The sequence below is a fragment of the Clupea harengus genome, chromosome 20, assembly GCF_900700415.2.
Source record: "Clupea harengus chromosome 20, Ch_v2.0.2, whole genome shotgun sequence".
NCBI classification, from domain to species: Eukaryota; Metazoa; Chordata; class Actinopteri; order Clupeiformes; family Clupeidae; genus Clupea; species Clupea harengus.
In genome coordinates, this window is record NC_045171.1 from 18,505,642 (window position 1) to 18,528,179 (window position 22,538).

General features: G+C 44.1%; 1 protein-coding gene across 1 annotated transcript; it reads left to right on the forward strand.

Moving 5' to 3' along the window:
- Window positions 1-16,786: 16,786 nt before the first annotated feature.
- LOC105906214 (zona pellucida-like domain-containing protein 1) lies at window positions 16,787-20,856 on the forward strand. The gene is made up of 8 exons (XM_012834329.1): window positions 16,787-16,975; window positions 17,138-17,322; window positions 17,432-17,504; window positions 17,601-17,698; window positions 18,591-18,671; window positions 18,782-18,953; window positions 19,401-19,515; window positions 20,708-20,856. Exons 1-8 carry the CDS (start codon window positions 16,787-16,789, stop codon window positions 20,854-20,856), a joined length of 1,062 nt encoding a protein of 353 aa, XP_012689783.1.
- Window positions 20,857-22,538: the final 1,682 nt, after the last annotated feature.

Sequence of the window (22,538 nt, forward strand, 5' to 3'; positions counted from 1 at the left end):
GTAGAATTCTTCAAAGTTTTGTTTCAGGGTTTTCGATGCTTGTATGAGAAAGAACAAATATGTATATATTTTTTAATAAATTTAGAAAACAAGCAAACAAACCGTTATGACTGATCACCCATCTATTCATACAGTCTCATATACTGGTCTGTTATTTATTTGAAGCTCCCCTGCACCTGACTTGCTCATCGGGATAGCTAAAATTCCTTAGAAATCTCTCCTGTTAATTGACTGGACTAAGGTAATTTAACTAGGTGACAATACAATTGAGTTGAATCAGGTGGTACAGATATAGTTGAGAACACATGCTGTGCAGGATGTCCCCTGCATGACTTGAACACAGCAAAACCAGGAACCCTGCGAAACCTGGCTAATCCGGTGTCTTGTCCGAAAGGCGTGAGGTTATGAGGTCTTTAAAATGCAGTGCGTCACAGACGATCTCATATTTAGCACACTTGTTTTGACACTCTCTGATTAATTTGTCGTTCATTTGGTTTCGTGTCCGTTTGTCTCTGACGCTAATTCACCTCTAGAGTTGCGGCAGAGGCCACGACCGGAGCGCTGCCACGATGAATCATCAGACACTCCAAGCGCGAGAGCAAACGGACAGCCACTCGCTCCAAGACAAGATGAAAATAAATCTCTTCATCCAAATATAAAGAAGGAAGGAAAGAAAGACAGAGAGACAGAGAGACAGAGAGAGAGAAAAGAAGACAGACAGAAAGAAAGATGGACAGAAGTATAGAGGAAAGAGAGAAAGATGGATATAAAGATTGAATGTAAGTCACTGAATGAAAGATGGAGGCAATGATTAAAGAAATAACAAATCAAGAAAGAGAGAGACAGGAAAGAGAGAACATAGTGTAAAAAGGTGCCACATGCAGAGAGAGGACCTCTTACCTATACACATTGCCTCAGGCTTTCTAATCAGCAGCCTTTGATCTGGGCCTGGTAAACTGCTAATCGATCCAGTTCTCAGTGATCGGCTCATCAGGTCTTATTCCAGGTGGCCTCCTTGATTGATGATGCACAGGTCTATTAATCATCCTCTTATACTTCTGAAGCTTTGATGATGCTCAAGGCCATTACTCTTATTTACGCCCAGTCTTGAATAGATAGAGGAGGGGGGGGGTTGCATTTACAGTTTCACACAGGCAAAATATATTCTTCAGATTTCCTTCAGGTTTGAAATGCTCTCAGAACAGGTTTGATGTTTTCTCTGAGTGACTCAGTGTTTGAATGAGTGGATGTGTGTGCGCGCATGCCTGTGTGTTTGTGTGTGTGTGTGTGTGTTGATTTTGAATGGCTGGCCCAGATGGCTTGGTGGTGAGTGGACAGTCTTGTTTTATATCTGGTGTAATTGGGTATATTCATACATGTTCCTGCAGGCTATGTTAAGAAGCTTACCCATTGATTGTGGGTCCATGTGCTCTTGTAGACAACACAGAGTATCTGTTTTCTTCATGTGCATGTGTGTGTGTTCCACTGTGTGTATTTCTCTGCCCTGTGTGTGTGTGTGTGTGTGTGGTTGTGGATATGCATCTGCATACTGTATTTGGGAGTGTTGTGTCTTTGTGTGTGTGTGTGTGTGTGTGTCTGTGTCTGTGTCTGTGTCTGTGTCTGTGTCTGTGTGTGTGTGTGTGTGTGTGTGTGTGTGTTTAGGGGTGTAGAAGCAGGTGGAATAGTTGAACTGATAAATCATGGCCCACCATGAAGGTCAGCGCACTGACTGAAGAGAGACTAAGCGGAAGCGTAACATCAAAGCCAATAGCCTGAATACTGATTCAGCTAATCACATTGAGGAGCCAAGGCCAATGTGAAAAGCGGCAAACTATTTTAGGGTTTTGTGCCTCACGTGCACAACCAGCATCAGAACCAATGAGCATCTTCATCAGTTCTGTCTGGCTCTCTGTTAAAGGAAGGCCAGCCAGAAAGCACTGCACTTAACCTCCTCAGAGTGACCTGAACACTTCTCTCACTCTATCTCATCCCTGCAGCAAACCTCAACTCGCACCAGAAAAACATAGTAATGGCCTTGAATACTCCACTTTCAACCCAGACTCTCCATTCTCTAGATCTTACATCATGCCTCTGTTCTCTTCACCACCTCAGGAGCCAGACCTGGAGGCCTCTCGAGCTCTGCATGTGCGGTGTTCCACCCCCGTAACGAAGGACGCACGCGTTCACGCGGTTATTTAACAGGACCCCGTGTGCACTCTCTCACCTCGGCTCCTCGGTTCTTAGCACCGACGTGGCATTTCCCCTCCATGTCCGGTTCCGTGATAAATAGTTTTTTATGCGTTGTCTCAGGTGCGGAAGGCTGTAAAGAATGAGAGTGACCTTTAGAGGAGGTGTGGGGGGGGGGGGGATGTTGGAGCGGTATGGGAGGGGCAGGATGGGGGGTGGAGGAGACAGGGTGGAGGTTTATTGCCGGTGTTGTCACCAAACAGCTGCCCCGCGCTCCCTTATCGTCGCGGTGACGAACGCCCGTTGCCACTCCCGCCACGTGCCGTGCCATGACATAGGAGGTGTGAGGCCTGTGGTCACACTCTTCAGAAGCTCAAACACACACACAAACACACACACACACACACACACACAAACACACACACACACACACACACACACGTGTGTGTGCATGCTTAAGAAAGACACAGACACAAAACACTGTTTCTGTGTATGTAAGGCGTGTCGCTTAAATGTGTGTGTGTACGTAACGTGTGTCAGAGTGTGTATTTGTGTAATGGAGGGACAGTACAGAGGGAGAGCTTCATGAAAACATGAAAAGAACAAACCAAACACACTGTGAATGACTATAAACAACTGAAGGAGTGCAAAGTCCTTGGTACCCTTGAGTCTACACTGTGTGCGTAAGTGTGTGTGAGAGAGAGTGAGAGCTTGTGTATGTCCGTTTGTGTACGTGCACACGTGTGTAGGTGTCTATGTGTGTGACTTCGGCCCATGTTTATTTGTTGCACTGTTTCCCCCAGTCTATTTTAGGAAGAGTAGGGCTGGAGGCAGTGTGTTTGTGTGTGTGTGTGTGTGTGTGTGTGTGTGTGTGTGTGTTTGTGTGTGTGTGTGTGTGTGTGTGTGTGTGTGTGTGTGTGTGCGCGTGTGCGAGCCATGCTCCGCACAGGTGGGGGTATCTATTCTTTCCTCTGCATCAAGAGATAGAAATGAGTGGGCGTGTGAGTGACGTCAATCAGCGCAAACACACAATTCCCTTACCACAGGCACACACACACACATACACTCACACTCACACACACGGACACACACACACACACACACACACACACACACACACACACACACACACACACACACACACACACACACATGCACAGACACACACAGGCACAAACACACATCCTCCGGCAGAACAGCAGTGTGTCATCTCCAGAGGCAGAGAGCAGTGTCGTGGCAACGGCTGCCTGAGCTGTCCTCGGGAGACACTGTGTGTGTGTGTGTGTGTGTGTGCGTGTGTGTATGTGTGTGTCTTGGTCTTTGTGCCGCATCTGTATGTGTGTGAAAGAGCCATCTAGTCACTCACTGTGTGTTGTGTATCTGTTCACATGCATGTGTGTGTGTGTGACTATTTGTTTATTTTTGAGTGTTGTCTGTCTGTCTCTCCCTCTCTCTCTCTCTCTCTCTCTCTCTCTCTGTGTGTGTGTGTGTGTGTGTGTGTGTGTGTGTGTGTGTGTGTGAAGGCCAAGGGTGAGAAGTGAGTGTTGGGGAAATCCAGCATCAGCAGGAGGTCTGAGGGCTGAGAGTCTGAAGATCAGTGAGCTGACAGGAGAGGAGAGGAGAGGAGAGGAGGGGAGGGAAGGAGAGAAAAGAGGTAGAGGGGAGAGGATAGGAGAGCAAGAGAGAGGAGAGGAGAAAGGAGGAGAGGAGGAGGGAGAAGTGGAGGAGGAGAGAAGGAGAGGGGAGAGAGGAGAGGAGGCTTGTGTTCTTCTTGGGCTCTGTGCTCTGTGCTGGCTGGCCACTGCTGAACTCAGTCCCTTGCACTGTGGGCTAAACTTTCAGATCCCACATCACAGTCTGACACTTAAGCTAGTGCAGGACACTTAGCCACAGTAAAAGATACCAAGTGATCATTTGTCATTTAAGAATCAATCAACTCCTTACCCAATTTGAATAAATATATTGACAGTATATATATAATATAATATATTCAGCTTTGAATGTCCATAGTCATGTATCATAGGTGTTTTGTTTCTTTTACAATATGGTTGCTAGCATAACATTAAATCTTTGCTTTATTGGTGTTCTATGTATTTTACATTAATGTTGCTGCTAACCGCAAACTACTGAGCTGGATTGAGCCATCGCTCATCTAAGCATTGTTTATATGTTTATGTGTGTGTATATTTGGATGAGGAATGTAGTCACAGGATGTATTAACGCAGTAATTGTGTGTGTATTTATATATCACCAGGAGGAAGAGGTGTCGCTTAGCAATCGTAAGGTTGCTAGTTTGATTCCCGAGTCCTCCTCACCAAGGCTCGAAGTGTCCTTGAGCAAGACACTGAACTCCCCAACCTCTCCCGATGTGCAGGTTAGACCTTAGACAGTAGCCTCTGCCATCGGTGCGTGAATGGGTAGATGTCTGAGGCATTAACATGTGATGCGCTTTGAGCGCTCTATGAGTAGAAAAGCGCTATATAAATGCGGTCCATTTACATTATTTGTGTATAATTATATATACACATGAATTGTCACTAGTGTCTTGTCTCAATTGCTGAGGAACTCTTGCAGGGAATATTTCACATGGACCTGTCTGGAAAATCACATTAGCTGGGGGAAACATCAGTGTGTGACTCCGCCAATGGCAACAGCTCTTGGAACACAAAATAGCTTTACATTGCTACCTATGAGCTCCGTCATCAGGGGGCCTCTTACATCCAGAGCAATGAGTTGCTTAATGTTCAACTTTATTATACCAATTCATTACCAGGCCACCCAGGGAGCCCTAATGGCTGACACATCTCTGCCATTTTACCCTCTTGAGCACAGTGTGTGAGTGTGAATCACATTAGACTGTCGGGGAATAAAAAGTGTGTAATAGTTTGTGATGGTAGTCCGTGGCCGATGCCAGGGATGGACATGGCCATGTTAATAGGCTGGCACAAGAGAAGAGGCTGCCTGTTGCACCCCCCCCCCCCCCTCAGAGAGAGAGGGTGTCTGTGACTGTGCCTGGCCTGAAAGAGTGGGGATGACGTGGACAACAGGGAACACACACACACACACGTCTCCAAAAGAAGTCCCGTCTAACAAGCTCATTATCCCACAGGGAGACCAGGAGCTTCTCATCTGGTCCTGAGAGGGAGAGAGAGAGAAAGAGAGAGAAAAAATGAGAATGAAAGAGCAAGAGAGATAGTGAGAGAGAAGGAGAGACAGAGAGGTGAGATTGAAGGAGAATGAAAGAGAGAGAGAGGGAGAGAGAAAGAGAGATAGGGAGGAGATATTGAAGGAGAGAGCATGAGAGAAGGAGAGGGTGTGTGAAGGAGAATGAAAGATGGGAAAAGTCAGAAGAGGAGAATTAAAGACAGAGAGAGAGAGAGTGAGAAGGAGAGTGAAAGAGAGAGAGGAGAGAGTGTGTGTGTGTGTGTGTGTGTGTGTGTGTGTGGTGTGTGTGTGTGTGTGTGTGTGTGTGTGTGTGTGTGTGCAGTGTGGTGAAGGCCCGAGGGGAAGCTGTCAGAGGTCTTTACATTTCACACCAAGGGCTCCACTACATGCTCCGTCTACAGAAGAGACGAGAGAGAGGAGAGAGAGGGAGAAACAGAGGGAGAGAGAGAGGGAGACACAGAGGGAGAGAAAGAGAGGGAGAAACAGAGGGAGAGAGAGAGAGGGAGACACAGAGGGAGAGAGAGAGGGAGAGAGAGAGAGGGAGAAACAGAGGGAGAGAGAGAGGGAGAGAAAGACAATAGAGGACATTTACTCTCTAGTGGGCACTCTAAGCTGCTTAGATAGTCAGGTACCTTCTTGCTATATTTCCTCAAAAGTTTAAAATGCTTAAAAAGTGCTTCAAAATCATCAGCTGTTTTCACACAGAAACACACACACGCATATGGTTAGTCTTGCCCAGGCATTACATTCCTTGCATGTAGTACACAGGCGTATTATACATTGTGCTGTCTATCATCAGCAAAGTTACATAGCATTACATCTGTTAGATAGGTCTAGTGTACAGGGAAGCACAGGTTCACTGAAAAAGAGGCTCAAGATTTGTCAAGGATTTCTCATTGGTTCAAATTTGTTTTCATATAAAACCCTTCGGGAAAGAGGGGTCTGTAGTACGAGAATGACTGGCAACGGATTTAGCTTAGCTGAGCTAACGTGTTCTACAGTGTGCCCTTCATTCGCTGGTTGCTGGACCTCCAAGGAGTTCCTCTGTGTGAAGTTAAAACGTTAGACAAAAAATATGCCTTGAGACCAACACTTATGGTATAATTCAGAGTGAAGAGAAAATGTTCATTTTCCAAGTATCTCTGTTGCAAATCTTGTTTCACAGTCCTAACATTTCAAATAAATGCAAGGAGATACCCTCAGAAATGCGAACATTTTTGGCAACATGGCAACATGGCAATTGTATTAAATGATTGAGTTCATTTCAGTTTTGCTGTGTGATAGCTAGACCTTGACAGCAGCAATGGTGGCACCATACCAGACTTAATATCAAAAAGAAGCTAAACAGTTTCCTCTACTTGTTGCCCTTGGATCGGTTTTTGTCTGCAGTCTCTTTTGAACACTGCATTAGCACCCTATTCCATACAAACACAAGGTCTACATTATAATGGGTGATCTGCCCGAGGTGATAATAGTCGATAGCAGAACCTACCCACAGGTTTGCCCTCATATTGACCTCACAACACCACCCCACCCCCACCCCCTCAAGTCATCCACCCTCAGGCAGATGGGCTCAGAGTCTACACCAAGGTTTTATATTCACGGGTGGCCGTGGATGTGCCTGTCGGCACTGTGCGCCCTGAGAGATGTGGGAGCTGTGCTAAAAGATGTGGCAGATAAAGCGGGAACAGCTGGCAGGGGAAATTGTTTTATTGTTGTTGCCCTGACCAAAGGTTTAACATTAGCGAGATATCTCAGAGAACAGCCCCCGTGTGTGTGTTCAGGAAGTTTTTATTATGTTTGTGTGGGTGTGAGAGTACGTGTGCGTGTGTGTGTTAGTTTGTGTGTGTGCGTGTGTGTGTGTGTGTGTGTGAGAGAGAGAGAGCATGTGCTCGGAAGATTGTATTGTTAGATTGTAAGAGAGGGTGTCAGGAAGGGAAAGAGAGAGATGGAGAGCAAGAGAGGGAGAGAGAGACAGCGAAATAAAGAGCGAGAGAGAGGCTGTGTGTGTGGCCCCTGGACCTGTGGCTCTCCTGCCATCTCCCAGCAAATAAAAGAGACCTCAACATGACCCCTTACGGCTCAGTCTGCTCACATTGTCTTCTCTTCGTCACCACGCTCCCATCTGATTTCTTTGTGTGTGTGTCCCTTCGTGAGTGTAGAGTGTGTCTGTCTGGTTGTGATATGCATATGTATCAGCATATTGTATTTGGGAGTGCTGTGTCTTTGATTGTTTTGATATGTGTGTGTGTGACAGAGAGAGAGAGGGTGTGTGTGAGAGAGTGTGTGTTTTTAGGGTTGTTGCAGCAGTGGAATAGTTGAACTGATAAATCATGACCTACCATGATATCATAAACCCTGACACGTGTGCGGTCTGTGTGTATCTGTTGTGTGTGTGTGTGTGTGTGTGTGTGTGTGTGTGTGTGTGTGTGTTGTACCTGTGTGTGTTATTGGTTGGTGCGTGGTTCTATTCCTGTTTGAAGGCCAGCCATGCGAGACATTTCAAACAATGAGAGGAGAGTTTTTCATACATAAAAAACAGACAAGGGGAAAAGGCAGCGGAATGGAAGAATGATGCTCTCGTCCTTGTCGCCGTGGTGACGGGACAGGGCCAGCAGCCATGGCGGAGAGACCCTGGTGAACCTTTGTGAGATCATCTCTGGCATTGATTGTGAGACTCCGCGAAGGACGGCATCTCAATGCCACCTGAATACGGCATAGATTTTGCTTCATCTTGCTTTGGTTCCGGTCGCTCTTTGTGTGTGTGTGTACGTGTGCATGTGTGTGTAGGTGTGTATGAGTGTGTACGTGTATGTATGTGTGCATGTGTGTGTATGTGTGCATGTGTGTGCAGGTGTGTATGGGTGCGTATGTGTGGGCATTTGTGTGTGTGTGTGTGTGTGTGTGTGTGTAGGTCGGCACTCAGCTCGGCGTCAGACAGCAAACTCACACCTTTGAATTCACCAGTAGACTCATCATCAAGCAGTCCGTGCCGTGATTGGTCAGTCCAGCAGTGACCGCTTGGCTCAGGCCAGAATGAGACATCAGTTGAAAAGGCTCACACCTCTAACAACAAGACACTCACACACACACACACACACACTCGACTGCACCGCTAGGTCCGCAGCACGAGGTGTGCCCACAAAGGGAGGCTTACATACGTACATTTACGAAAACCTCAGCTTTGAAGCGTTCACAGCTCACTGCCCGCTTTTTAATCTTCCTGTGGAAAACAGATAAAGATTGAGAGGGTGTGTGTGTGTGTGTGTGTGTGTGTGTGTGTGTGTGTATGGTGGAGGGAGTGAATTTACATTACAGTAATATCAACAAGGCCTGAGCTGCATCAATGAGCATTCAAAATGCATTAGGCACAGCACAGTGGATCCATGATGTGGGTCTGCTAATTTCCTCTATTGGTTCTCGGTAAATGGTTTGGGTGGTCTGCGTTGTGTGTGTGTGTGTGTGTGTGTTTGTGTGTGTGTGTGTATGTGTGTGTGTGTGTTGATATGCATGTGTGTGTTTCCACACCTTGGTCAAGCTGTGACTGCAACAGTGTCAACAGTCGGGTGTGTGATAGTTGAGTCATTTGATTAGTGAAGGGAAGATTTGTAAACGCACAGGAATGACGCTCCACCATAGATGAGAGAGGAGGTGTGGAAGAGAGAGAGAGAGAGGGGGGGGGAGTGATAGAGAGAGAGAGAAGGGGTGATAGAGAGAGAGAGAGAGGGAGTGATAGAGAGAGAGAGGGAGTGATAGAGAGAGAGAGATAGAGATACAGAGAGAGGAGGGGTGATAGAGAGAGAGGGAGTGATAGAGAGAGAGAGAGTGATAGAGAGAGAGAGGGGGGTGATAGAGAGAGAGAGAGTGTGAATGTGTGTATTATGGGAAGTGAAGAAGAGGAAAGTACTGGAGAGAGGAAGAGAGGATGTGGACAGAAAGATGGAGACATGGTAAAAGGAATGAAGCGAGAACATGAAGGGAAATGAGAGAAGGGTGGAGAAGAAGAGAGAGAGAAAGAGAGAGAACGGAAATGAGAGAAGAGTGGAGAAGAGAGAGAGAGAGTGTGAAGGGAAATGAGAGAAGAGTGGAGAAGAGAGGGAAAGAGAGAAAGTGTGAATGGAAATGAGAGAAGAGAGAGTGAAGGGAAATGAGAGAAGAGTGAAGAAGAGAGAGAGCAAAGAGTTATGCAGGGAGAGCAGAGGAGAGATAAAGAAAGAGAAAAAATGAGAAGCAAGGGAAGACAGGAAATGCTTGGTTTAGAGGTAGACGGGAGGGGAGGAGAAGAAGAGAAAAGGGGTGAGAGAGGGAAGGTGAAGGGCGGAGGAGAGAGAGGTGACAGGAATTGTGCAGAGCTGGTAGAGAGAGGAAAAACTGACCAGATGAGAAGAGAAGTGTCCAGTTCCCACTGACCTTTACCTGTGTGTGTGTGTGTGTGTGTGTGTGTGTGTGTGTGTGTGTGTGTGTGTGTGTGTGAGTGTGTGTGTGTGTGTGTGTGTGTGTGTGTGTGTGTGTGTGTGTGTGTGTGTGTGTGAGTGTGTGTGTGTGTGTGTGTGAGTGTGTATGTGTGTGTGTGTGTGTGTGTGTGTGTGTGTGTGTGTGTGTGTGTGTGTGTGTGTGTGTGTGTGTGTGTGTGTGTGTGTGTGTGTGTGTGTGTGTGTGTGTGAGAGTGTGTATGTGTGTGTGTGGAAGAGAGTCTGACTCACAGATACCACCCAGAGCTGTTTCCCTTATGAGTGTTTATGGATGTGGTCTCTCTTCACACATTTGTCTGAGTGAAATTTGTGTGTCTTCTTGTGTGTATGTGTGTGCATGGGTTGTGTGTCTTCTTGTGTGTATGTGTGTGCATGGGTTGTGTGTCTTCTTGTGTGTATGTGTGTGCATGGGTTGTGTGTCTTCTTGTGTTTATGTGTGTGTATGGGTTGTGTGTCTTCTTGTGTGTATGTGTGTGCATGGGTTGTGTGTCTTCTTGTGTGTATGTGTGTGTATGGGTTGTGTGTCTTCTTGTGTGTATGTGTGTGCATGGGTTGTGTGTCTTCTTGTGTGTATGTGTGTGTATGGGTTGTGTGTCTTCTTGTGTGTATGTGTGTGTATGGGTTGTGTGTCTTCTTGTGTGTATGTGTGTGTATGGGTTGTGTGTCTTCTTGTGTGTATGTGTGTGTATGGGTTGTGTGTCTTCTTGTGTGTATGTGTGTGTATGGGTTGTGTGTCTTCTTGTGTGTATGTGTGTGCATGGGTTGTGTGTCTTCTTGTGTGTATGTGTGTGTATGGGTTGTGTGTCTTCTTGTGTGTATGTGTGTGTATGGGTTGTGTGTCTTCTTGTGTGTATGTGTGTGTATGGGTTGTGTGTCTTCTTGTGTGTATGTGTGTGCATGGGTTGTGTGTCTTCTTGTGTGTATGTGTGTGTGCGTGTGTGTGTGTGTGTGTGTGTGTGTGTGTGTGTGTGTGTATGTGTGTGCATGGGTTGTGTGTCTTCTTGTGTGTATGTGTGTGTGTGTGTGTGTGTGTGTGTGTGTGTGTGTGTGTGTGTGTGTGTGTGTGTGTGTGTGTCTGTGTGTGTGTGTCTGTGTGTGTGTGTGTGTGTGTGTGTGTGTGTGTGTCTGTGTGTTGAAGGTAAGGTGTGTGCGTGTCTGTGTGTGTGTGTGTGTGTGTGTGTGTGTGTGTGTGTGTGTGTGTGTGTGTGTGCGTGTGTGTGTGCATGTGCATGTGTGTCAAAAGCCACTGAGGTATTAAACCAATAATCTTAGCGCTGCCCAGAACAGAACAGGGGGTATTGGGTCTTAAGATGATAATGCAGAAATGATGGCTGTCCACTCAGCCGATAAATGGCCTTTAGTTCAGTCATCACAAAGACTCGGGGCCTGATCCACCCTGGGCTCTGGATTACATTTATGCAACCTGTGGTGCCCATTCATTTGGACTGAAGTGTTAAAAAATATCAAGTGTTTAGTTGGTCAGTTTGCGATTTCTCTCTCTGTGTGTGTGTGTGTGCGTGTGCGTGTGCGTGTGCGTGTGCGTGTGCGTGTGCGTGTGTGTGTGTGTGTGTGTGCGCGTGTGTGATGTCGTTGTGTGTGTGCTCCTGTCTATAAGGCCAGCCATATGAGACCCTCCAAACCAGGAGTAATTGTATTGCTGTTGTCATGTCAGGGTTTCCATGCTTTTTCACCAATATCACTGTTCTTGCCCTGAATATTTACAGAGATTTTGATTTAAAGGTGCATTGTGTGGGTTTTTAGCAGAATCTATTAGCTAAAATGGATTATAGTATTTATGATTATGTTTTTATACGTTTATAATCACCTGTCGTTATGAATGTTTGCGTTAGCTTAGAATGAGCCTTCATATCTACAGAAGGAGCAGTCCTCTTCCACGGAGTCCACCATGTTTCCACAGTAGCCCAGAACAAACCATAACACTGGCTCTAGAAAGGGTTGGGTTGGGTTTTTATGGCAACTGACAGTGACCGTAGGTTATCCTACATGCTTAAAAAGGGAGGGATGAAGGAAGGGTATTTATTGGGTTGCAGTCTGCAACCTCGCCACTAGATGCTACTAAATCCTACACAATGCACCTTTAACTGGAAGATAACAGATGGAAGCAGTGAGTTTCACCTACAGATGTTACAACTGAAGTAACTCAAGGGGCCCTAATTTCATTGATGGGCAACACGTCAGGCAACACGCAAGGTCCGCCGCGCATGACCGAAAGCTAATTTAATAACTAATTCTAAGCGCAAACATGGATGGGTCGGCGCAATGCTGGGTTGTTTCTTCGCACAGATGAGGGAGTACCATCTATTACTGAACTCCTTCAAAGCAACACCTTTTTCCGGGGAAACTTGGTTTCATGTTGGGCGGACCTCCCGCACAAAAACCTTCTTCTCTGGTGGTGTAAAATGCTCTGTTTGCAAACGGAAACCTGTTGTTCGCTCTATTAAAGAACTATTACTGAGCTCCGTGTTAACGTTAATAAGGTGTGTACAAATCATTGTGACTGGCTGATAAAGGATGACTACATTGCCATATCCACTAATTATTTAACAAATTTATGCTTGATTGCACCCTGCTTTGTGTAGGTATCCCCGTCTATTCTCATTGCGTGGTTGCTGATGCACGAAGCCCATTTGCGGTGCTCGTTGCCGTATGAAATGAGGGCCCACGAACTTGTTAAAAACAAAACAGGAAAAAAAAATTGCCGTTACGTTTTTTTTCCCTTTCTTTTTTTTTTGACATGCTGAAATGTCATTCTTGGCAAGTGACTTCAGCTTGTTATGATGAATGTGTTAATCAAGAATTAACAGGCAAATCGCTATTCCATTCACAGGGCACCCTCTCTCTATGCCTTCCTTTAAGCTTTTCATGAATGCAGGAGAGCCAAGTATGTCAGCAATTAGCCTAATCTACAGCCCACACAAGCACAGACTCCGAGGGAAGGAGAGAGGGAGTCAGAGAGGGGGAGATGGAGAATGGGCGGGGGTATGAGAGGAGGAAGAGGTAGAATAGAAAGAGAGAGGAAATGAGTGTGTGTAGTGGGGGCTGGGGCAAGGATGGAGGGAGGGCGAGAGAGAGAGAGAGAGGGGGGAGGGGTGGAAAAAATTAACCTTACTGAGAGAGAAGGAAGACATAGAGAGGGTATGATTGGAAACTATATGAATATATAAAGGAAATAGGACACAGAGTTGTCTGTGTGTGTGTGTGTGTTTGATTGTATATATACAGTATATACTGTATATATATATATATATAGATATGTGTGTGTGTGTGTGTGTGTGTGTGTGTGTGTGTGTGTGTGCGTGTGTGTGTGTGTGCTCGTCCATGCACATTTCAGTATGGCCAGGTTATGACTCATTCTGATGATGTCACTGGTGAAACCAATCGCTCTAATGTATCCAGGCCGGAAGTTGTGCTGCAAAGATCCGTGAGGAAAACCCATTTACATATGGGCCAGCAGACACATCCGATACACCTGAGACATCTCTCTCACACACACACACACACACACACACACACACACACACACACACACACACACACACACACACACACACACACACACACACATACACACACACTCTCTCTCTCTTACTCTGTTTCTTACTCCCTCTCTCTTTCTATCTATCTGTCTCTCTCTCTGTCTCACACACTTCCTCTCTATTTCTATCTCTCTCATTCACTCTCTCCATTTTTTGTCTCTCTCTCTCACTCCAGGCAAAGGTCAGTGGAGATCACACACACACACTCACACACTCACACTACACACACTACAGCTAAAGTAAATGGTTGACATGCGGTGTGCAATTGGCAATTCTTCACAAGTGTGTGTGTGCTCATATGTGTCCGTGAAGTTCGGCACATTCATTTTAGTCTGTCACAATAAATGGTGTCTTCCTAACAACTAGGGAGAGGAGAGAATGAGGAATCTGCACTGTTAAGGAAAGATGAGGAGATTACTAAATAAACACAACAGTGTATCTTGAAAGCTCTGCTGACTTTATAGCTGGGTTAAGAAAGTATGAACACAACAATTATTAAATGAACAGTTTCATAAACATTTCCTTCAATCCCAGCACATTAAATGTCTGTGAAATATTCATATTAATGTGACTACTATGTTTATGTTAAAAAGATGTTCATCATTTCTGAATGTTGGCAGTTGTTTGTTCCAGGATGTCATGTTGTTGACCCCTGGCTGTGTCATGTGCCATATTCCAGCATTATTTGACTACATATCAAATTGACATTTCAGCAAAAGAAGAAGAGACACCCAAAACAAAACCTAAGAAAAAAGACAGCTACTTTCAAGCATATCAGGTGGTAGTAAGTATACAGCCTTTGCTCTCATGTTGCACCTATAGCCTACCTCTTCTTTTTCTTAACCCTTATTCTCTTTCAGCCTTAGAAAAGAGGCCAATATATATATATATATATGTGTGCGTGAGGGAGTTTCTCAGAGCATCAGTGCAGGAACGAGAGAAGGTCCGGGGAATGAAGCATCATACAAGGTGAGGTGTTTTAGCTGACATTTGTAGTAATGTGTGTGACAGTAAAATATAGTGTGTAAATGAGAATTGTGAAGTCAGTGCAACAAGTCAATGTGTTGCACATAATGTAGATTTATATCCAGGGATGGCATGTGACATGTTCTTAATTGTGTTTTTTAGGATCATATATTTTGTTGTATCTTAATTCCCACACAGTAATAATTATTATATAGCTATATTACAGTTTTTCTCGATTGCTTACACACATTTAGCGAATCATGGGTCAACTTAATCTAATGCTCACATCTTCTTTGCACAGCAAGAGTCTTCCCTGGCGAATGGGTTAACTAATTCTCATCGCTTTCACACACATTTCTTTGAGTTTTAACACACTTTTCAAAACAGTTAACACACTTCTGAGAGAAAGACACAAAACTTAATTGAATAACCATGTCAACACATTGCAAACACTTAGTAGCAGCCTGAAACTGCTCTCTATATTCTAAATATCGTCAGCACCTGTGTGAACTCTCTGTGCACAACTAATCAAGTAGTTCTCAACCTCTAAAAGAGGTCAATAGATTGAAGTTGATACCAAGCATGGATCGAGGAGGCCGCCACCAACAACCTCAGCAAGGACTAGGATGAGGACAAGGAAGAGGTCGTGGTAGAGGTAGAGGGGCCCCTGTCAGGGGACGTGGCATAAGTGTAAGATATTGCACTGTAATGAAATTAGGGCAACAGTCATTGATCATGTAGTCAATAATGACCTCTCCATGAGAGAGGCTGGCCAAAGGGTTCAGCCAAACCTGAGCCGTCCTACTGTGGCATCAATTGTTTGTATGTTCGGCAATGACACTTTACTGGCCTTTACAGTCAATTTGCTGTACTGTGTTTCACTGTATTTGCACTCTTGGCAACAATCATTTCTATACTTTTGTAAAGTGTGTTGCCACAATACAATGTAGGACTGTAGTTTCACTAAATTAATTTACAATATATACGGTAGAATTCTGATTACTGTATATTTACAGTATTTACAGCCTATTGCACTATTTTTACAGAATCAACACACTGGCCCACACTGGTGGTAGGGGGGGAATGTTCACTGCAGAACAGATTTGACCTTTTTACTGTATATTGAAACCTGTCATTTTGACGTCTTACAGTATATACATGTAATGTGGAAAAATGACTGCAATAAATATTTTTGTGTCAGAATCTTTGCCATTTTGTACATAGTAGAACAAATGTAAATCAATGGTGCTGACAGGTCCTTGTTTAGAATATCTTTTATAGTATTTACTATCTTTCTGACAGTATATTCCCTAAGAGTGCTCAGTACAAAACCCAAATTATAGTATGTTGTCAGTGGTAAAATAGTCAATACTGTATGGGTGTTGCACAAAAGTTGAAGTGATGGTTTCAGAGGTTGATATTGATAGCTGTAGTTTGAATTTTGTTATCCATTGTTAAATAAATGAGAAAACATACATTTTCGATTGAGCACAAATTGTAGGTTTTGATGGAAATGTTTGGTTTTGATGGGCGTGTGAAGGTGGTCATTCTGCAAACATCATATAGTGTTTTGGTCATTTCATCTTCTGTTAAGGGCTGTGTGTGAGCTGTTTTGAAAAAGTAAACAGTGAATGGAAAAATGTGCCAAAGCAATCGAGAAAAACTGTAACTACATTGCTTGAAGACGTATCTAAAATTTAATATTTTTTTTTTTAGATAAGTCAATTTATGTGATTGTATGGTATTACCAGTGTCAAATTACTACCAAATGTGTGGTTTGCGTTTTTTGTACATATTTGTATTAGTATATTAGTATTGTGTTTACCAATGAACATTAACAATTCTCAAAATGATGATGATCCCAAGAACGTAAATCATTCCATGACCTTTCCATGTGTTTTTGTAAAAATGTGTTTTCTGAGGTGACCTGAAGAGTAAAAAACAAACAAACAAAAAAAGCAGGTCAGGGTGGGAGGCCTTATATGTGATTTCCCCTTGCAGTCTGAAGACAATGAGGCTTCTGCAGCTAGTGTATCAGCTTGCTCTGCTTGCGTCCGCCACGGCACAGACTGGATGGGACATTTGCAGCATACACCCAACCTTTAGAGCGCCAGGTCAGCGTGAGACTTTTACTCTTAACCACTTTGCATTCCTTCGCTAACTCACCTTTCCATTCCCGCGAACCTAACCCAAGCCGGCGAGGGACCACCCAGACACCTGAGTAGACCCTACTTTCTTTTCCCAGAGGCATTGAGTGTCTGGGTGTGTAATGATAGTGGCAGAGATCCTGTAGTGGGTGTTTTCTTTTATGTTCGTGTATCAGTGTTTGTGTGTGTGTGTGTGTGTGTGTGTGTGTGTGTGTGTGTGTGCGTGTGTGTTTATGCTTTCTTTTTTGTTACAGCTAACAGTGACATCACAGTGGTCTGTGGCACAACCAGAATGGAATTAGAGATCCTAATCTGTCCTCTGTACTACGGGGGTTACAACGAGTCCCTGGTGGCCCTCAATGGCCACTTTGACAAGCCCAGCTGCCACGGCAACCCTGACTTCAACACTAATCCGCCTGTGCTGAAGTTTAACTTCTCCATGGCAGACGATTCTCTATCCACATGCTCCAACAAAGTGACGGTATGAAATATGAAATAGAAATAGATAAATAGAGATAGATGAATAGATAGATAGATAGATATTACATACATACATACATAAATGAATGAATAGACAGATAGATAGAATAATTGATGGATGGATGGATGGATGAGGTTCTAAAATGTGCTCTTGATGGAACAGATCACAGAGGAAGTTGGTTCTGGGGTGTTTGTGGACTACTCAAGGGTCCAGTATGTCAACATCTCAGGGGTGATCAACTCATACGATCCCACCGGTGCCACTGTTGTCTATCGCCAAGAGCTGATGTACCTTTACTCCTGCAGATATCCACTCCAGTACCTGACAAACAAAACAGAGGCCAGTGTGTAAGTTAGTCTCTTTTATTTCTGTCTGTACGGACCAATTGAAAGTCCAAGATTGTTTGTATTCTGTTTGTATTCTGAAGTTGTGATTGGCTTCCTTTTTTTGTGACAGATCTGGAGTGAGTTTGGCTATCAAAGACAACAACGGGAGTTTCATCAGTACCTTAGGCATGCGTCTGTTTCAGGTAACGTCCCAAACGCATCCAGAAATGAGTACTAAGGAAATGTGCGTCTGGAAATCCTGTTAAATAATTGAAGTGAACACGTTTGTGTTCCCCCAGGATGTCTCGTACACTTCCCTTCTCCGGGTGCCAGAGAGCGGGCTTACGCTGAAAACGCGCATTTTCGTCGAAGTCAGGGCCACCAACCTCACACAGAGGTATCGGAAATTACACATGGTCCCATTTCCATAACATATATGCTTATTCAGGCATTAGCATTTGTTTATTTAGCAGGCATTTTGTCAGAAAAACTGGTTATTGAACCAGTTGCCTGGGTGTGGTTAGCACCTTGTGCTGTCAATTGAGCTACAGGGACACAGACCCTCATGTGGCACAATCATACTTATCAGGCCACATTTGCTCGTAAAACAGTGAAATCATACATGAGAAATATCCATGGGATTTCACTGTTTTATCCAAAAACATTGGTATAATGTGGGATCGCAAGAATATCATCTTTTCCTTTTCACAAAAAAACATTCTTTACAGTGTCTCACTTTGAGTCTGGAATGTAAAGTATTTTATAGTATGTATTTTTTCCAGCATTATGCATGAAGGTTGTAGCATTAAAGGCAAATTTCACGATTTCTCAACCTGGGCCCTATTTTTAGATCTTTTTGGGTCTGAAATTTTACTAAGGACATCTTACTACGTTGGTTATTCAAGGATGGCGCTCTCCTTAAAGTGCCCACTCCAGCACCTCACAGCAGGCCAGTCGACTACAGACACTCAATGGGCTGATGGTCAGAGACCAGGAGAAGAGAAAGCTAAAACACTGACTGTACAGACAGTCATTTTCTACAGTTGCTTTACAGATTAGCAGACGCAGGAGTATGTCTGTAGGGATCTTTGACCTGTTGTCAGACCCTTATAATAACATTTACAAGCCTGTGTCAAAAACAAGTGGTACTCGATAATGGACCAATTTCAATTGTTAATTGTCCTTAGTAAAAGTTTGGACCCTTTAACAGACTAGTTGGACTAGGTTAGACGAGGAGGAACTAGAGTCTGTTTAACCTTAAGCTTCACCCTCTCGTGTTTAATGTGCAGGTTTAATGTGCTTCTGGATCGATGCTATGCAACCACCAGCGCTTTCCCACTCAACAGCACTTACTTTGACCTCTTTGTTGGGTGAGTCCTCCCTCAGTATCCACCTATGTCATTGAACTGGCCAGGGAGGTCACAGGGGAGGCCCATCTGCCTGGGTTTGGTTTCTCACAGATGGCAGTGTCTTGTTATAGGTGTAACCACGATATACAGACAGTCATGGGAATCAATGGAGACTCCCAGAAGGCCCGCTTCTCCTTCGAGGCTTTCCGCTTCGTGCAGGACAGCAACAAGACGGTGTCGACCTATTACGTGCACTGCGCCACCAGACTATGCGAGAGCTTCTTCTGCAGTTCTATACAACAGGTACATCCAGTGGAATGACACTGCAGACACAGCAATCACATTCCACTCGAAGCATGCGGTAATGACTTCTAAACATCAAAACATTTCAGCCTCAAATTAAAATTGCTCTTAGTCGTCACCTGACTTGACACTCCGGCACCTAAACTGATTGCTGTGGTGGTGGAATTAGCTTAAGAGAGCCCACTTAACACACAAAGATCAGTATGAGGGCTGAACCCATTTATTCCTGTTAAACTAATTGCTTTGTTGCTGGTAAATACATTGCATTACATAAATATCAGAAAGCAATGCGTTTACCCTGCATTTATAATCCATTAATTGCAGTCATCCAAATTTCCGGTGGCTGTAACATTGAGGAAAAAATATATAAGGCATAACTAAATGGATTTGGTGAAATCAAAGCTGCGGTCATGTCCAAAGATGTGTGGTTTTTCCGTCCCCTTCCAGAACTGCTCAGACGGCGGCTCGCGGAGGAGAAGAGAGATCATGTCGGCTCAGGGGACCTCTGTGAGCGACACGGCCACCGTCACCTCGGGCCCAATTACCACCAGAAAAGACATTGGTGAGTATGATCTTCATAACTCACTGAGTGGGGCATCAGAGTGGGGCAGAGGGGGGCAGAGGCTTGGGCCAGAGGAAATGCTGAGGAAGCTCAGAATAAGAATAACTAAAGGGCCTAAGGTGTAAATAAATAGTGTTTAAATTCGTCTGTTTCAGTCAAATAAAGAGGTGCCCACAAAATAGCAACAAAGCAACTGAGCATAAGAAAACTGAATGCATGCATAGTCTTTGGTAGTTAGAGGTACAGCTTCCTCCAAGACCTACAGGTAAAAAATGATGCGATTCTGGAGGAACAGTGAAACCACCATTCCCTGATATTCCTTATCATTTTTATCATGATTCAGGTCATTTTAATGCTTGTTAATCTTTGTTAGGGTCTGAAATATGCGAACGAATCAAATTAAATCCCAGAAATAGTGTGCTATTATGCTTAGAATTCAGAAGAATATTGTGAAACTCTATTTTAATCTTTCCTGAAAAATCACATAACCAAGGTACGTTAAAACTGATAAATGCACCTGCAGCTGTAATTAATGTAACTTATAATACTATAATCTTTCATATATATATATTCTGTAAACGACCCTACTGACCCATAGAATAGGACTGGGTGGAGCTTATTTAATACATTTAATGTCCTGAAGCAATTCAAAAACACGTGTTGATTAGATTAGATTTAAACGTAATGATCCTCTAAGAGAACTCATACCACTTCACAAGCCATGCTTCAAACCTGCCCAACAACAGTGCCTGGAGCCTGCTATGAAAAAAGTTCATTCCTGCGATTGGACGTGGAGTGACTTCAGTCTCTAGGAACCTCTAGGAACCTCTAGGAACCATCTGCATCCTGAACTAAAGCTGGGGAAGAACCATTTGTATACAGAGGAGAAGGGGAAGGACCTTGGAGCTATTTTCCCTCTTTAGACACTGTTATGTAAATATAGTGTCTGGATGCAGGTTATGTTCTCAACCGTGGCTTTTTCTCTCTCACAGGTGGAATAGGGGAACAATCCGGAGGTATTTATATTCAATCTAACTAACAAAAATAAACAAACAAACGTGATACGTTGACGTGAACGTGATTATATCATATGCATATGACAGTTTTAAATGCATTCTTTTCTTTCTTATTACATTGTTTTTACAGTTGGTATGCATTTTCTGTGAGGTGACTTAGTGCTCTGCTTGTGTAGATGCTGACGGTGGTAACCGAACGGTGTTGGGAGTGGCTGCAGCCGCGGTACTGATGGGAGTGTTCTCCATTGCCACCATAGCAGCCATATTCTACCGGATTCATCACTCTAAAAAGTCATCCACAGACAAGACCATCCTCCACCACTAAGAGATAAGAGTCTAGTTCCTTACTGTAAAAAGGCAAAGGCTAAGGAAACAAGGCCAAAATCATAAATAACAAAGCAAGACCCTTTAGCTTGTAGTCATGCCATATACTCTTAATTAATAATATTATCAATTATTTTAATATTTCTTTTACAAGCAGAACTCTTTCTTGTTGTTTGGGGACTTCATGCAGAACAGTTGTTTTTGTTTATGTTTTTGTTTTGTCCATGACACATGCTCATGTTTTTTTTTTTTTTTTCAAGTGCACACAATATATTCCTTTCTCTTTTTCTGTTGCCTGTTAGAAACTGAGCCCTAAGGGCTGCCTTTTTGCTTCGTTTTGTATTCTAAAGTGGCATAAATAAACAAATAAACAACCCCTGTATGCTCGCTCTGTCCATATTTGTATGCTTTAATAAAAGTGTCAGCACATGTGTCTGTGTGTGTGTGTGTGTGTGTGTGTGTGTTGTTCATTTCAGAAACAACATACATTTGTTTTTAACAAATCAAAGGATGGTTAATTGCACTTCAGTGTGAGGGTGGGGTAGTGTGTGTGTGTGTGTGTGTGTGTGTGTGTGTGACTATGAGTGCATGTTTTTGCATGCATTTCTGTGCCTTTAAAACCAGACCCAGCCTCTGTTGTTAGCGATAGCCACTCATTCCCGCTCAGCCACCTGTAGTCAGAGCAATCTGTGGCCCAGTCAGATGACCCCGTGCTTGTCATGCAAAGAGAGGTCATTTGCGCATCCCCGGAGTAAACAAACATTGCAGGCCATCACAATTAGTGCAGACACACACGTACGTATACACACACACACACACCACACACACACCACACACACAGAGACAGTGATGGTGTGTCCTGCGGCTTGTTAATGGCTCTGCACTACAAATGGCAGCATTACCACAGATGTGGCGGCTGCTTTTTGATGGTCCACAGAGAGCAGGCATAATCCAGCCACTGAACAACAGTCTCTCATTGGCGCACTCTCTCTCTCTCTCTTTCTCTCTCTCTCTCTTTCTCTCTCTCTGTCTTTCTCCCTCTCTCTGTTCCTCCCGCTGTCTCTGTCTCTCTCTTGCCCACTCTGGTTAATTATGCAGTAAAGTGAAACTCACCCATTCTGTAGCCATGTGAAATGTTCCCACACTGTGCTTTTAGAATTCATAATTTGCTTAAGTGTTTTGCTGACGTGGAAAGCAGCTGGAGGAGCATGTGAGTGTGCTGTGTGTATGCTGTAGGGAGTTGTCCTGTGTGTGTGTGTGCGTGTGTGTGCGTGTGTGTGTGTGTGTGTGTGTGTGTGTGTGTGTGTGTGTGTGTGTGTGTGTGTGTGCGTGTGTGTGTGTGTGTGTGTGTGTGTGTGTGTGTGTGTGTGTGTGTGTGTGTGTGTGTGTGTGCATGTGTGTGTGTGTGTGTGAATTACACCCCAATCTCAGTGTCAGTCTTTTTGGTACATCCCAGCCATCCTGTGCTTCAGGGAAAGCTGTCCAGCTGTTACTGCATGTCTAAAAGGCCAAATATCAGTCAAGGCCAGTGGATTTGTGCCATCTTGATGATTTCTAACTGTCAGACAAGGCAATGCAAGTTTATTTATATAGCGCAATTCATACACATTGGTAACATAGAAACATAGAACATAGAAAAATAAAAGATGAAAATGTTAACGGAAAGAACATATGAAAGATAAA